General features: G+C 40.8%; 1 protein-coding gene across 6 annotated transcripts in view; it reads left to right on the forward strand.

Annotated features, from left to right (window-relative positions):
• strbp (spermatid perinuclear RNA binding protein) overlaps positions 1-16,564 on the forward strand; it is a 175,055-nt gene that overhangs the window by 54,750 nt on the left and 103,741 nt on the right. For 4 of the 6 annotated variants that reach the window (XM_072372483.1, XM_072372481.1, XM_072372482.1 and 1 more), the window contains 9 exons: positions 295-400; positions 1,196-1,279; positions 1,910-2,118; positions 3,178-3,330; positions 3,900-4,034; positions 4,561-4,701; positions 4,950-5,079; positions 5,636-5,689; positions 10,388-15,957. In XM_072372483.1, the coding sequence (XP_072228584.1) occupies positions 295-400; positions 1,196-1,279; positions 1,910-2,118; positions 3,178-3,330; positions 3,900-4,034; positions 4,561-4,701; positions 4,950-5,079; positions 5,636-5,689; positions 10,388-10,482 (1,107 nt within the window). In that variant the 3' untranslated portion in view covers positions 10,483-15,957. Of the gene's footprint in view, positions 1-294; positions 401-1,195; positions 1,280-1,909; positions 2,119-3,177; positions 3,331-3,899; positions 4,035-4,560; positions 4,702-4,949; positions 5,080-5,635; positions 5,690-7,620; positions 8,180-10,387; positions 15,958-16,564 lie in introns of those variants that run through there. The other 2 variants (XR_011909093.1, XM_072372485.1) reach the window with 2 other exon arrangements.

Consider the following 16,564-nt stretch of genomic DNA (forward strand, 5'->3'; position numbering starts at 1 on the left):
TGAAATGTTTAACAGGGAAATCTTTTGATACTTTATTTCAGAATTTTATGAAAAATTGTGGTGTAATATCTCAGCATGAATTTACCCAAAGTTTTGTCTGTTTAGGCTTTAGACTTACAATCCTTTAACTGATGACATAATGAGTAACACTAAATCCATTTGCGTTGTGAGATGACAATACTAAACCTCTGGATTACTTATTTAATGATGTCGTAGAAAAAAAGTGCACATGTTTTGACTATTAATGTCTGTGTCAATTTAGATTTAATCCACTTTCCGTTTTGCATTCAACAGCATGCTCTCAGACTCATGGCATTTGGACAGATCTACAAGGTGTTAGAGATGGAGCCTCTTCCCTCAAATAAACCATCACAGAAATATCCTTGGTCTGACAAAGACGGTGTGTAACCTTACTGTCTCCCTGCCTGTCTGCTCTGCTCCCTCCTCTGTTTCAGTCGGTGTGGGTGTGTTTCTTTTTATCCACACATTTTTCATTTCAGTCTGTCTGCATGTGCTTGATTGTCTGTCTTTACTGGCTTTCATTTTACAGTATAGGCTGTTTTTTTTTCTGTTTTTTGTTCATCTGTCTCTGAAGTCATAGCTACTGGTTTGCCTGCCCGCTTTCTCACATGGACTTTGTAGCATACCTCGATTTATTGACAGTATGTGGGTCAGATAAGGGTTATCCTTCTTATTCCGTGCTCTGTTGTTTTGTGACCAGTGACACACCAAGGTCATGGTAGCCTTGATGAAATCGCTTTAAACTGTGCATGTGCTGTAGCCATGCAGGAGTCTTTCAGCTTTTACTCACATCAGTGGAAGACTATTTGAAAACTTAAGATAGTTGAGTTGGCACATTTCCAGAATGACTCTAATGGCAATTCGACTCGGGCCTTTTGGTATTTAATGATGCTGACATAGAAAATTGCCAAAGCATTTACAGATTAAGGTGCATGTTGGAAAGGAGCTTATACATCTTCTTCATTGTTTGACTGTTTGCTGGTCTGCCTGTCAGTTCTGTTTATCTTATCCATGAGTTTATTCGTCTTACTGTGGACTCGCTCTGATGTGCTGTTTTTCACAACATTGCCTCTCTGTGTTCCTGTCATGCCTCTGTACCTGTGTGTGTATTTTCACATAAACAACTGTTTGTGATAGATTTTTAACTCCTGACTCCTGCATCTTCTACTTTTAGGCTTAGGTCTGAAGAGGCCATATGAGGACGGAACAATGGATGACAAGGACCTCATTAAGAAGATGAAGAGAAATCTGAGAAAAGGTATTAGAAGAGGAAAATGAGCCATATAGTTTATGCGCTTCTTACGGTCGCTTGTTCTAAACATGTTTAAGGCTAGAAAAAAAGTGGGGATTCACATATATAGTGTCTGCAAAGGTTTAATTTACTATCCGTTATTATTACAAAGTTATCTAACACTGGGATGGAAAAAAACATTTTCTGTTTCCCACAAACCTCTCGGTTCTCTGTCCCTTGTCTTTATATATTGCTGTATTTTTCTTTGTCTTCTCCTTTCCTTTAAGCCCCCCTTTCATCCCTGGAGGCAAATCAATAGTATTGATTGCCAACATTTTTGCAGGCCACCCAACCATGCCCAGCTCTTTTTTTCATACAAGGAGAAGACAAACCACACTTTATGGACACTGAGAAGCTTTTCTAGATATTGGCAACCAGGACAAAAGTGATTTAAGAGCAGGAAAATAGAAAGACACTTTTATTTATCATGAAAACTATTAGCCAGAGTAAAAACCATTAGAGATTTATCTTCTACAGTATCTGTGAATTTGCCCAGTCTGTCCAATTCCAGCGGGATACTTGTTACCCTTCAGAAACCACTTTAAAATCTGCTCGTATTTGTTCTACTTTTTCCTCCCACCTGTTTTTTTGCTGTAGTCCTGGATAGTAAAGCCATAGACTCCAACCAGCCAATGAACGCCCTGATGCGCTTGAACCAGATCCGGCCGGGGCTGCAGTACCGCCTGCTGTCCCAGTCGGGGCCGGTTCACGCTCCGGTCTTCACCATGTCTGTGGACCTGGACGGAACCATTTACGAAGCATCCGGATCCTCCAAGAAAACCGCCAAGCTTCATGTTGCTGTCAAGGTAATGTGGCCATTAGAATAATAAGAGGTGAAGCATGTCCTATCTTTGTGCAGTATAAGGAACGTCTTAACTGAATATTCACAAAACCTTTTTTACTCAGCCATTCAGAAGAATTGTGTGATGATTAATGAGGAAACATTTTAAAGTCAGTTGGAAACGACTACAGTGAATTTGGACATTTTGAGAGGGTCTGAAAACTTGCCATGTGCGCTGTACAAAACATGAAAAATGGCTGACAAATACATTTGAGGAGCTTTATATTTTGTTTGGCTACCTCAGCTCCAGCTGCTGCCAAATGTGTGTGAATCTACAAAAATGTTTCCATGCCTGTTTGTGTGTGAGTGGAGGGGTAACGATGAAGGTGGGCAAAATCCATGTAATCCCAAAGTAGTTGTGAATAAAGAGGCTCTCCACTCCTCAGAGCTGAGATAATCTGCAACCCGCTCCATTCCCATGAAAGGCTTTTTCTTCGTGACTTTCCTCATTTTCTGTTCTCTTTCTCAGTTACTTTCTTTCTCTTTCGTGCTCACCTTTTCATCTCTCTTTCCTCTCCCACATTCCATTCACTATAGTAGTGACGGGTTCAGCTGCTGCGACACAATCACCTGTCGCGGTCAAACTTGTCATTCTCATGAATATTTTTCTAAACCACTTTGCTGCTCTGTGTGATGTCTGCCACTCACAGTAAAGTTGTGTGACTCCATACAGATGTTGTATTGCGATTTACTTTCACTGAGGGAATTATATTATGCTGTATTACTTAAATACAGGCGCCATGCTGCAGTATCTCTGGTGTTAGGTGCCAGTTCATTTTAAAAAAAAAAATTGACACTCTAATTCGCTCATGAATATTTGTCTGATGCCTAAAAGTTTTCTCAAAACAAAGCCACTGAGAAAAAGACTTGGCTGTAGAATGTGAATACATTGTGCGTGGTTTAGAACATCCTGATGGCAGCCTCCTTCTGTTTTGCTGAAACCTATCAATGATTCTATCCTGCTTTTTATTTCTTCGCCATGTTACGGTTTCCTTTATGCTTCATCATGTGCCTCCCTCTAAAGGTTCTCCAGGCGATGGGGTACCCGACGGGTTTCGACTCAGACCTGGACCCCATGAGCTCAGACGAGAAGTCGGACGGTGAGGGAAAGAGCGAGACCTCCTCACACTCGAGCAATAACCCAACACACTCCTCAGACGGTTCCAACACGCTGGAGGTGAGGACTGTGACATGTGCATGAACAGCAAATATGTCTTTCAAATGTCATGTAAAAACAAGCAATTTTTGGCCATCTGTGCAGGAATTGTATTCAACTTGTTAAGATACAGGATATACAATGTAAAAAAAAGACTTGTCTTGTTGAGAAAAACTGCTTCTTAGGACTTATCTTGTTTGAATAAAGTTAAAGGATCTAACTGCAAAGCACTTACTAATCTATTAATAATAGAAACACTACAATACACTTTTGAGTCCAAATAAAGAATTACTGCACTTTGTTACTTTTGCAGCTTTTTCAATGTTCAGTCATTTATTTTTTTAAGGTGCATCTCAAATAAATGGCCATTCTAAGCAATGTGCAAGAGCGCTGTGATTTTTTTTTAATTTTTAATTTTTCTTTAACATAAAGGCTTTAACATAAGCTTTCTCTGTCATGCTCTGCTAATTCAACTTCAAGCCTGTGACATTTTTTGAATATGAGGTTCCATCCTCCGGGTTTATTGTCAGCTGTGTGTCTGCTAATAAAGCTATGAAGTGCCTTCAAATGCAATGATTTTTTACTACCAGGTGCGAACTCAGGGTCCTATATTGACGGCGAGCGGGAAGAATCCCGTCATGGAGCTGAATGAGAAGAGACGAGGCCTCAAATATGAGCTCATCTCTGAAAGTGGAGGCAGCCACGACAAACGCTTTGTCATGGAGGTGAGACTGTCGTGTCCACGAAAACCTGAAGCATGTACTTACACACATGTACACTCAAGCCAGAGGGAAAAACACACATTGGCTGAAACACACAATCAGAAACAAGATGATCCCCCGGCAGAGTCGATCAGTCAGCTTGGTTCCTGAGGCAGGCCTGTTCTCTACGGGGTATGTTGTTTTCCAACACGCCAAGCTGCTCCATCGCTCTGCTGATTGATTAGCAGGTCTGCTTGACAGCAGGACATCACTAAACAAGCTGTCCTGCTCAGGGAAGCTCGCTGGCTGAATCACTGGTGATGGATAAACACACACGTGCTGCAGTTGTACTGTGCGATTGTTAGACTTGGTAGCATAAAAGAGTCAGACCACCAACAGAAAGGACTGGAATGATGGCAATGAGAGTCGATCCAAGATAAGATTTCTAGATTCCCAAAATACAGAGCACTCCTTTGTTCTATCTTTAACCAGACAACATCTTTTAATCAATATTCAACATCTTACGTGTGTTTGTGTGCCTGCATGTTAGGTGGAGGTTGATGGGCAGAAGTTTCGTGGGGCAGGCCCCAACAAAAAAGTAGCAAAGGCCAGTGCTGCACTCGCAGCTTTGGAAAAACTGTTCTCTGGTCCCAATGCAGCAGCAAACAAGAAGAAGAAACTATTGCCTCAGGTAAGGAAACATGCAGTTACACAGTGAATACCAGACACTTTGAAACACCAACAAGCTAACAAACTGCTCTTTTTTTGTAACCTTTGAGAGCCAAAAGTGATTGTATGCACACAAGAAAAGGCAGTAAAAAGTGTTTAAATTCACATTCATGCGCACACACAGTCTGTGTGTCTCCGCCTTCTGCTGCTCCATCAGGGTGATGTGACATAGCATCAGGCAAATAATATGCACTGTGTGTTTGTGTTTAGACTAAAGGAGCTCTGGCCGCAGCAGCAGCAGCCTCAGCAGTAGCAGCACAGGTAGCCAGAGGAAGAGGAAGAGCAGCCCTCGCGAGAGGAGCCTTCGTCAGTGCAGCTGCACCTGGATATGTCACACCAGGTAGTTAGACGAATGTTGTGTGTGCTGTTTTTCCATTCTCATCTAATCTGTCTGTACAATCTCAGTTTTTTTCATTGTCTCCAATACAGCATTTCATATTCATTCCAAACTGACACCATAGTTTCTTCAGACTTGGCATTTTTCCTAGCTGTTCTTGACATTTTCATCTGCTTTAGGCTGCTTGCTCATTTCTCTTTGGCAAATAAAAACCCTCCCTGTCCCTGTAGCTGTATTGGAAATATCACAGCCTGTCACAAATATCCCATAGCAACCTGTGGGACAGGGGGACAGATTTCATGTTATGTTGTTAACATGCTTTTTCAATTTTACTCTGAATGTTTACAAATTTGCAGTAGATGCTAAGTCTCCATTGATATAATCCATGACTTAACAAAGTAAGGAGTAAAGCAGGATCTCAGGTTGCTTATTCTGAAAGATCCAGCTATCTTATAGAATCAGGACTTGCCAGACACTCATACAGAATATGGTGAAAGGTGAAGCTTGGAATAAAACCAGTACAGGATTGAATTAGACCCTGTAACCTCTTCCCTAACAGGCTTTGGGACACCGTATGGCTACAGCCCTGCTGCAGCAGCTGCCCCAGCTTACGGTACGTGTTTCTTCCCTCATTCTTTCACCTTCCTTTTCCCATCTGTAACTTTCCTCCCTTTCTAACCATTCCTGGGTAGGTTAATGAGTGTCTGGTAATTTTCTACCTTACACCTACAACCCTTCCTTTCTACTGATTATTTTGCGTCAGTTTCTCCAACTTCCTTAACTTCACTTAATCAAATTTTGATTATCTTGACGGTTATCTTCATTAATGTACAAAGCTTAAACAGTTGGCTCTTTTCCAGCTTTGTGCTTCAGATCTGTCTTTCTATCAGTCTTTAGCAAGTCGTCTAATGAGTCCTTGTTTCTTAATCTGCTCGCTGCTTTCACTCCCACATTTCTTATGTTTGGACCACTGTTCTGTCACTAAACTGTCGTCATCTGCCTCAAGCTGTGACTTAACATCTTGCTGAAACTGACACACACACACACACCCGTACTTGCAGTCCTTTGCACTCGCACATTTTGTATTTATTGAAAAAAGAGCAGAGCAGAAAGCTGTGTGGTAGAACAGCCACTTCTAACTTGGTAACTAAACGCGCTGCTTGCTCTATCATCCTCTTTTCTGTTCAGATGAGCAGAACACAGCATCTTTGCCACTACAGCCCAGCTGCTTTGATATTTATTTCCTTGTCTATGTCATCACTGCTGGTCACTGGGTGCTTACTATTGCACACACACCGTGTTTAAGATCCTTACTAGTCCTTGACCTTTACTAGTATAGGTATTGGAGCAAAATTCCCTCCCATCCGTCTCACTGTCTCAGACCCACACACTTGCACACTGTTTTATTTACCTCAACAGACTCTGCCTTGTTTCGTGTGTGTGTACACATGTAGCGTCCGGAGGCCTCCATGTCCTTCCTCGAGCCTTGGGTTTGAATGGGTCTTATGTGCTTGGAGAAACAGCTCTGAGGCCCTCAGATAGGCATTTAGTACCCTTCCGAGAATCCAGCAGCACTGAATATGAAGCGCACCTCAGTGTATGTGTTTATGTGTGCTGGAAGCAGCGTTAGTTTGGGTTTGGGGTGTTGCGCTTCCACAGCATCCGTGCAGTTTTTTCATGGAATTGTGAAAGTTGAAATAGTCTGCATTCACTGACATATTCATGTGCCACATATTAGTCAAAAGTCCTTCAGTAGTTTGATTCATAGCTCAGAAGTAGAAAGGGCGATTACATATGCTGTAACTTCTGCGGGCCGATGTGGTGCATACAGTAAATCATGCATCTCTGCCGTGATTGTATAAATGTGTCATAACCTGAGCCATGACCTCCCACAAGTCCGTAAGAAGTCACGTCTTAGGAGGTTTCACTTTCAATCAGAGAGGTAAACAAACACATTTGATTTTCATCTTTTTCCTGCTTTTTCACTGTGCTTTGCTTTGCTGCTACCTAAAATACTGCAGAGCCTTGGATCATGCAATATTTCTAGAGAACAGAACCAAGTCTATTCTTATTATTTCTGTTGTTGTAGATTGTGATGATGCATCTTTCCACAGTTGTTGAGATCTGGTAATGTGACTCCAGACTGACAGAAGTGGTACTCGGATAGTCGGATAGATTTTACTCCTCGTGTTTTTTGTTTTTGTTGTTGGACACCATGTTGCGGCTCTTAACAGTGGATTTGGTTCAAGACACTTTCATGAGACAAACCAAACTCCACTAATTTCTTTTCCTTCCCTTTAACTCTCCCTCCTTCTCGGCTCATCTAACCTCTAATAAGCGCTGTGGCTTCGCCCGCCTGTTCTCACACACTTACACTCCCCCTCCTGGGAGCCTTGCTTGTCTAGCTCGAGGTGTGTTTGGGTTTGTTATACATACCCGTAGCATAGTGTGTGGTACACTGAGCATGGAGACTCTTTGTTTTTTGTTTTTTTTTGTTGCCCTGGACTCATGCAGAGCTATGCTCTTCTCATGTCTCCCCTCTAGGTTTGCCCAAGAGAATGCTTCTGTTGCCTGTCATGAAAGTGCCCGCCTACCCCGTCCCCCACTACCACTTCTTTTAGCACAGGAGACACAAATACCAAATGCAGCCAGCCTTTTTTTTTTATTAGAAGGGAAACTCAGTCATTCTTTTTTTTTTTTCTACACTATTAATGATGGTGGAAGGATTATGGACTTGAGCAGGATATTTGTAAAACAGCTTTTTTTGTGGGGGGTCTTTGTTTGTTTGTTTGTTTGTTTTCTTACTGTTTAAAAAAACTTTTATGAATATAAAACCTGCAGGTCTAAGTTCTTAAGTGTATTAAAAAAAAAAAAAAAAAAAAAAACTTGAAAGATTTGTACTGTGAATTGTTACCTGTCTTTGAGTCTAAATTATATATATCAGCATTTTATTTTGCTCAGTCTTTGCTAAGAGGATGATGCCCTTTGCCATGTAGCACACGACACACATATTCTGTGTATAAATGGAGGAAGAATGTGAGCTGTGTGAAGGATGTACAGGAATAAATCGACAATGCTGAAAAATAAAACTCCTCTCCAAAAACAAAGCTGAGCGTGTGATTTAAAAGCTTTCAGCTGACAGGAGGCTTGATGCAGAGGCACCGTCTGGTTTGGTTTGACTTGCACTCTTCACAGCGGTTTTCCTGAGAATGACCAACTTCAAATCTGCTCATTTTGTCGCACATTGAGCTATGAGTTCCAGCTTCCCTCCCATCCGTTTTTTTCTCAGATGAAATGCACCTCAGCGCCTCTTAATAGATCCTTTTAACCCAGCATCTCATCAGTAGATATCCAGAGGAAAAATGATCAATTAGACACCTTCTGCAAGATCTTCCATCTTGCATTTGCCTGCATGATGTTACCACTCTGTGCTCAGCGTGTTAATTCCACTTGGATTTAAATCTCCATAATGTTGCTTCTCTGGCTTTTTGCCATACTGTGAAGCTATTTAAAAGTTAAAAGTTGGCTCACAAATATTCTCAGAGAATCAAAAGCAGGAAAAAGAGTCGCTGCCAGTGTTTTTATGTTGTTATTATTTCATTATTATCATTGCTATATTTGTTGTGTTTGCTCATGTTTTTTTTTGTGTGTCAGTCACTGAAACCTGGGCTGAAAACTAGTCGTCTCTGAGTAGAAGCTGTTGGTGTAAAAACTCTTTTTAAGATGACTTGACATTGTTGGTAAAGATAAACTGCGCCTGGATAAGTAATTTACAGAGAGGGAGACACTCAACAGACCAGTCAAAGGTCAGTGCAAGTCCAGACACACTTATGTTGACCTCCCACCACCTCATCCAGCAAGCGAGCGGTAACCCTCAGAGGACGTCTCCATGGTTTCGGCTATGAGGCGCAGCCATTGGATGAGAGGACCAATGGTTGGTTGAGCTCCATTAAGTTTAACACTTTGTAGTATTTCTCTTTACTTCAATCTCACATAACTGAGGATGTGTTTTTTTGTTTGTTTGTTTGTCTCCCCCCCCATTATGTGTTTGTTCTCTTCTGTTTTAGGTAAAAGAAACCTTTTCTAAAAATGGAGCCAATGAGAATATTTCGGTGCAAGCTTTGTTTACCTGTCTCTCATTTTTAAATTTCTTTTCTAAATGAATTTACCTATTTGCTCACTTATTTTCTACTCTGCACATTTGTGGTTGAAACCCAAAGTCGGCACAAATATTTGAGTGAATATTTGTGAGTGTGGCTCTCTTTCAGCTCCTCCTGTGTTGTGTCCTTTTTCTTGGATTAGCTGAAAAGGAACAAAATAAGAGTTCATTGCAGTTTGAGTTTACTGGCTCAGCTTTGCAAAGTGTTGTAAGTCAGGGGAAACGACTCTAAAGATAGACATTTTAAAGAATTTGTTGACAGAGGCCAACGCATCGGGACTTGTGCTCTCTAGACGTTCCTAAAATATTTTAATCTACATTTACCCGTAGCGACAGGAGCCGCTTCTTTTACTTTGACCTTTCCGACCCCTTATTCTTCAGTTTTTATTATAAATTGGTTGTTTTCTCCTGAAAATTGTCACGGAGGATGCTGTGCAAATTTCTCAAGTTGATATTATCACTGTGTTGGTTTTTATTATGGATTCTCCTTCTACAAATAAATAAATGCTAAATATTTCTCATAACTGTGAGATCAATGTGGTAGGCAGCAGTCAAGCTGCAAGGGGACTACCGGAGTTACTACTCTGTTCTAGAAAATAGTCCCACACAAACCCAAACCCTCGTTAAATTCTGATTGACTATCTTCGCCCCTTGGCTCCTGTACAGATTAAATCGGCGGTGGCAACCCGGACGGCACATTCCACCACCAAGAACAAAATGATATTTAGCAGTTTTTAAGAATGCTAATCCCCACATCAAAAATTTAATGAGTTGTTCCTTTGTCCAGGTTGGCTGCAGTCAAAAGAGTCATTTGTAAACCAGCCTGCTTTTACATATGTTGGTGATTTGATTAGTTTTTTAACCTTTTGGATGGAACCAGGAGAGCTGTTTCCCCTTGTCTGCAGACTTTGTGATGAACTAATATGGCAGCAGCTTCATTTTCAGTAGCCACATGTAGCATAATAACTTTACTTATCCTCTCATCTTCTTACCAGCTCTTGGCAAAAATAGAATACTAAGATTGTAAGATGTTGAAGTGCTTTTAATAGAGAATACCTTTCAAGTGTGTTAGATTAATTACATGAATGAATGTTTTTGTTTTTTTAAAAGTGCTAATCACTGCATCTGGTTCTCTGTTCTTCATCACTGCAGGTGGTCTGTTCATTGACAATCCTTTCTACCAGCCGCGTACCATCGCTCCTTTTATCATTCATCTGGGTCCCCAGGATCTCTTCTCTGACTTCTAAAGGCAGTAGTTTGTCTTCACACTTACCAGTCTGTCTACACAGGACCCCTGGCTGCGCACACGCCCAACCGTTTTTTTTGTCCGTCTGTACAAGTGGGCTGCCTTTACATCCCGAACGATGGATTCATTCCCAGATTCAGAGAAGTTTCGGTTTCATTAGCCCTCTGACCTGCTGACCGAGAGGCACGGAGCTCCTCTCTCTGCTCCTTCCTCTCTCCAGATTATCCTGTCAGAGGGGAGAAACTTTACTCAAAGCAATACACGGATTTACGAGAAAAGCCCAGCCTCGACTGCGCAAGAGCAGGCTGGACTTTGGGTTTTTCTTATAGCAATACACTTGAACTCGTCTCTTTGAGCTCAATTACTTGAGAAGACGTGAATGTCTTGCGGAGTTTTACTCAACACAGCATTGCAATAGTTGATTTTGATTGTATCTTCATTGTATGTGTGTGTACGTGTGGCTATAACATGACTATATACACATAGGTACGGTGTGTTTCTATAACAAAGTGTTGACAATAATATTAATATATGATGATGTATTTATGTAAATACTCAAAAGTATAATTATTGTTGTTATAAATTATTTTAGAATTATCAAGTGAAATGTAACTGTAATATCACAGTATAGCTTTCTTCCAATTTTATATACACTGAGCAATTGAAGCTAGTTCTAGAGAATGCAATATTATCTTTGGTATTCCTATTAACCTGTGCTAGTAGAATATTAATGCTTCCTACTTTCCTTCCTTCCTCCTTTCCTCTGTCTTTGATGTCTTTCTGAGCCTTTCTGAGCGCGCTTTCTGCTGCCTGAGGTTGTTTACATGGCCCGGATCAGAGGCGCTCATTCCTAAACACACTCATAACCTAATCACACACACTTTTCCTGTCAGAAAGCACATTTTCTATAGTCTCACTGCTGGCAGGGAATACTGTTGTTACAAATACTGTGCGTTTCTAGTACGTGGATGTTCTGATAGACACGCTCCTCCCTCCACCATTAGCAGACCCACAACTATCAACACAGAACAATCATTGGTTCCATGCCCGCTCGCCTTATAGGGTCCAAAAGCACAGCTCCCTGGCACTCCTCCTATCTGCACACACACCCTTCAGTCCCCTTCTTTGGTTTTTCAGCACTGTTTGGAGGTGATGCTGCTGCTGCCGAAAATGGCTTTATTGTACATGCAGCACAAACTACCAGCAGACTAATTATAGATGAAGAGCAGAGGAAATTTTGGATAAAAGAGGGGCCCTTGAATTAGAGATTTCAGTGTGCTGTGGCCTGTTTCTTGCTTGGACTGAGGGTTTTAGCTGTATCCCAATTCCCCTTCTTGGTCTGACGTTGCCTTACAAAAAAAAAAGCAATTATCAAATTGGTATTTAGTTCTCTGCGTCACAAATGCAACACAAAGAGAAAAAGTTGCATCACTAAACTGAAGTTTTGAGGCTAAACCACAAACCGGTTCATATACTCTGTGGAATGTCCTCTAGAGGAAGTGAAACTAGCATTTGTGAATAATCTATTGATAATCTGGCATCTCTTTAACCCTGCCATAGCACATGTTTAATTATTACACGATACATTACATATTCCATTGAACTCTAAATTGCTTTTCATCAAGTAGTATTTTGATCTACATTTTGGGTGTTAGCAGGAGTTGATTACTAGTTAACTAATCCACTAATGGTCTGTCTGAGAACTCTTCATCTCTGTTGGTTCTTATTTCTAACCTTCAACAGAGATGAAACCCAAGTTTGCAGAGATGCAGTCGACTAGAATATGCATCATGGGGCTTTGATTCTTCTTGCCCCACCTTGATCTAGACACTAGTTTGATCTATGGAGCTTTGATTCAACAGGGATGACACCTGCAAAAGACGTGACAGACACACTAAGCTTTTAAAGTCAAATTTTCCAGACAATAAGACGAATTAGATTTTTGTGACCGCACTGAACTGATGAAAATACTTTTGCAACTGTTAACTGTAAAGGGAAGGATGCTGTCTACTTCCAGTCTGCTAAACCTTACACGGTCATTACATCTTCTAAATCTCATTCACTGCTCTTTTGGAACTAGATCCTGGTTCTTGAAGAGCCTGTTAGTCTTTGCCTTGCATGACCGTCGCCCAGCTACTGCATGTGAAGCTGTTCTTTGTAGTTTTCCATCCAGCAGAGCAATGGTGCTCTCATCTGTAAGAGTCTGGATCAGAGAAAAGTTCTGCTTTGCTCCAACTCTTCAGTCCTGTGTGGAATTCACATGCAGGTGAATAACTTGGCACTCCCCTGTGTCAAAACAGACTTTCTATATCAGCTGAGACCTTCTTCTACAGACCCCGCCCCCATTCTCTCTGCCCAGATGGCCCACATTAATAAGGCAGACAGTCATACCTCAGTGAGCAACCTTTTCATTTTCCCCTCAGACTGAGCAAACACGTAGGAGTAGTCACCCCGACTGCTGACCCTGTCCTCTTGGTGTGTTGTCTGTAGAACCGCGTGCAGAGGACGGGTGGCAGAGAGGCAAAGCAGATAAACACGGTCGGTCTAAAACTGGCACAGGCAGATGGGAATGTGCAGGTCGGGGCTCGTCCGCTGTCAGAGACGGTGTTAATTTACTCTGGATCTGTGATCTCCTGTTTGGGCAGAAATTCCAAGTGTGCTTCTTGTTAGAGCTTATGATGAAATGTGAGGAAAAGTAAAATTGGGTCAAGCTAAAACCCATTTTTCATTATTAATCTGGCAAGTTGATGGGGAATAGGCCTGATGTTTTACTCAAACAATAAGCCCTCAAGTTGTTTGGGCTTTAATAAGGATTATCAAAGCACAATAACTGATTTGATTTTCGTGTTGTTCAGAAATACAACAACATATTCGCTTATGAATTAGCGGAAGCATTAAAAGCCAGAAGAGCGCTTAGAGATTACATCCTCTACCGAGGCCAATGCCATATTTCACAATTTTAAAGAATATGATCAGGATGCTTTTGCGTAACGCTGCTAGCTGACAGCAGCAATCAAAGTGGAAAATCCAGCTAATGCAGCTCTTTTCACAATCCTTAGAAATTCCAATTTTTATTCTGAGTAAGATGAATTTAAAGGTGGGCTGAGGATTTGGCTCACCCAAATTACTCCTCCAAGAGGAAGGTGGCAAAGCTTTACCTGAAAACATTGTCACGGTAGCCACGTAGGCCATGACTGGCTTGCACAGAAATGCCTGAAACTTCTCTGGAGATTGATTGTTTGAGATGATTATTTTGGCTGGACCTGTGCCCCATTTCTGAATGTTTTTCCCAGTCCAGCGTTTCTGCCGAACAATATCACTCTCTACACACACACACCATTTTCCAGTTTTTCAAACCCTGCCCCTCAGATTGCGTTCTACAAAAAAACTAGACCAATGGATCTAAAAAAGCACAAAATGCGCACGAGCAGTACACCCACACATCCTACTCAGGGCCACCTGACACACGCACACACATATGTACACTCGCAAACACAAATGCAAACGAACAAACACAAATAAGCACACACATAATCACGTGTAAATATGTCTGCATTTAACAGCCAAGCACGTTGAAATATGTCTGCTCTGTTTACTGTACATTTGAGTGCAGTGTAAGTCCCAAGTGGTTGGACCTTGTTTGTATGTGAGGATCTGAGCCATGGAGAGCTGAGACAACACATCTTCATTTAATATCATGGTGCTTTACGAGGGGCTGTCTGTAGCAGTGTACATGATGGATCTCTGCTGGGTGGAAAAAGAGTGCCGTCATCAAAATTGTCTTGGCAAAACACACAGGAGCTTAAGATGCTGCAATATTTTCAGTTGTTAGGGAGTTCTGAGTGACTTTTTTTTTCACCCAGAAACATCACATTCAGTTCAAGTTTCCCAGAATCTGTTAATCTTCATGCCAAGTTGAACATCACAAAGGGAAGCTTGATGCAGGGATGCCTGTGGGAAACTGTTTTTTAATTCCCTTTCAGCAGGATGGAATTATCCAGTAACCAAAGACACTGAATGATTTTGTTGCTCAAATTTGATCATTCTGCAATCTCAGAGCTGAGAAATCTTAGGGATGGGATCTGGTAATCGACATCTACACACTTTTGAGATCTGTGTGAGAAATCAGGCATCTGAAGGATGGCATTTGCTCATGTTTGTATTAGCTCTAGAAGATTGGAGTTTAAAGTGCTGAATTTGTCTGGAAGGAGACAGAATAACAGAAGAAACCCCTGGAAAGTCCATCCACGAGTCACTCTGAGCCCTGCAGAGCAGCAGAAATAGATCCCGGCTCACGTTTCGACCGACATTGCAAAGTTAACCAGACTAACTGCTGAACACATCATTTTCTCAAGGTGTGTGCGTGTGCATCTGTGACGGAGGGTGGGGGTGGCGGTGTGGTTGTGTTACACCCAAATGTAGACATACACACACAATATTGCAGTCATATTGAGCATGTTGTTGCATCCCTCCTGGTCATGGTCATGGTCCACAGATTGTTGAAGCCCTCCTGATGAATGATCAGAGCATTTTGGTTGGGAATGTACACTGTTGCTGTAGTGATTGTCGAGTAGAATGTATTTACTCATAGAAAGAGTACACTTGCTTTTTTGTAGGGAAGCATATACACAGAATATATATGGCTAAATACATATATAATTTATATATATATCTATATATATATAATTATTACACCTATATATCTTTTGAACTGCTTGTGTGTGAGGGTTATTTTAGGTGCATCTACCCTGTTAAGATTCATCCTGTATTTGTTTCCCTCTTTTAAAATTTCTTTAAAGCTGTTTTGACAGAAGTAGCGTCTTATGGTTGTTTAGTTTTCCCTGTAAATATGATTTTTTTTCAAATTTTTGACAAAAAGGGGGATTAAAAGAGTCTGTTTTACGATGCTGCCTATGAATTTATGACGTAATATCTGTTCACAGAATCTTACTTGACCCATTCAGTTATCAAAATTGTGAAGTGTTACGAAGGTCGTGCTTAACGGAGACCACTGACGACGAATGATGAGGTTCATTTTGAACTTGTGTCGATTGTTTCAGTAGCAACATTCACTGCAGTGATGATCTGTGGTTGTCACTGTTCCAATGCCTGATGACCTGAAAATAAAACTGAGAAAGTGCTAAACCTCTATTGTTTTTAATGCCCTTTGAAACTGAGGGAATGAATGTATGAAATTGTAAAAGAATTAAAGAAAAATAGTCATGGGGGGGGCATTAGGTATGACGTATTTGTGTCATCTCGGCAACTGACAAAATTTGTGCCCTGTGACTTATCAACAGTGCAGAGAAAGAAAGTGTGTTAGTCCAAAATGTGATATACTAATCCTAACCAAGTACTTTTGGTGCTTAAACCTAACCAGGAAGCTGTGCTTCATAACTTCAACCATGTAATCATGATCTGTAAAGTCCAAGTGAAGGTGGAGGAAGGAATTAATAAAAACAAGATGGCCATGAAACAGTAGTCATGTTGTGGTCTCAAATTGGAGTCCAGCAGAATTAAAGTATGCTTGATTTAATGTTTCAAATTTGGTTTGTGTATTTGCAATCAACAGAAATCAACAAATCACTGAAGGGTGTTTTTTTTTTTTTTTTTTTTATAAACCCACCAGTGATCTCTTAATAACTCCAACTCTTAACTAAATTTGTTCCCTACACTAAATCAAATGGCTAAAGAAAACTTAACTGAAACTCTGTATTAAAACACCAGCACCATCTTCATCTTCATGTGGACTCTTGTGCAATCTGGAAATGTTTGATATGTTCGAGAAGATCAAGTGCTTCAGACCAAAAGGTACGTACAAACAATCATACAATTAACCCTCATCTGGATCAGCATTTATGGATCAGAAAAAGAAATTCATTGTTCCTCAGGTAACGTTTCACTATCCTGATGTCCACATTTTAAACAATCTGCAAAAAGATAGATTACACACATTTTTACATCGTCCTCAGAGGAATATGAATCTGTGTTTTGAATTTAGAATCAAATTGAATGATACTCTCTTAATCCTCAAAGAGGAATTATGTTGTTGCAGTATGAACTATTTAGGGGGGCAGAAATCA

Source organism: Leuresthes tenuis, unplaced genomic scaffold (genome assembly GCF_036924035.1).
Source record: "Leuresthes tenuis unplaced genomic scaffold, fLeuTen1.0.hap1 SCAF_19, whole genome shotgun sequence".
NCBI lineage: Eukaryota > Metazoa > Chordata > Actinopteri > Atheriniformes > Atherinopsidae > Leuresthes > Leuresthes tenuis.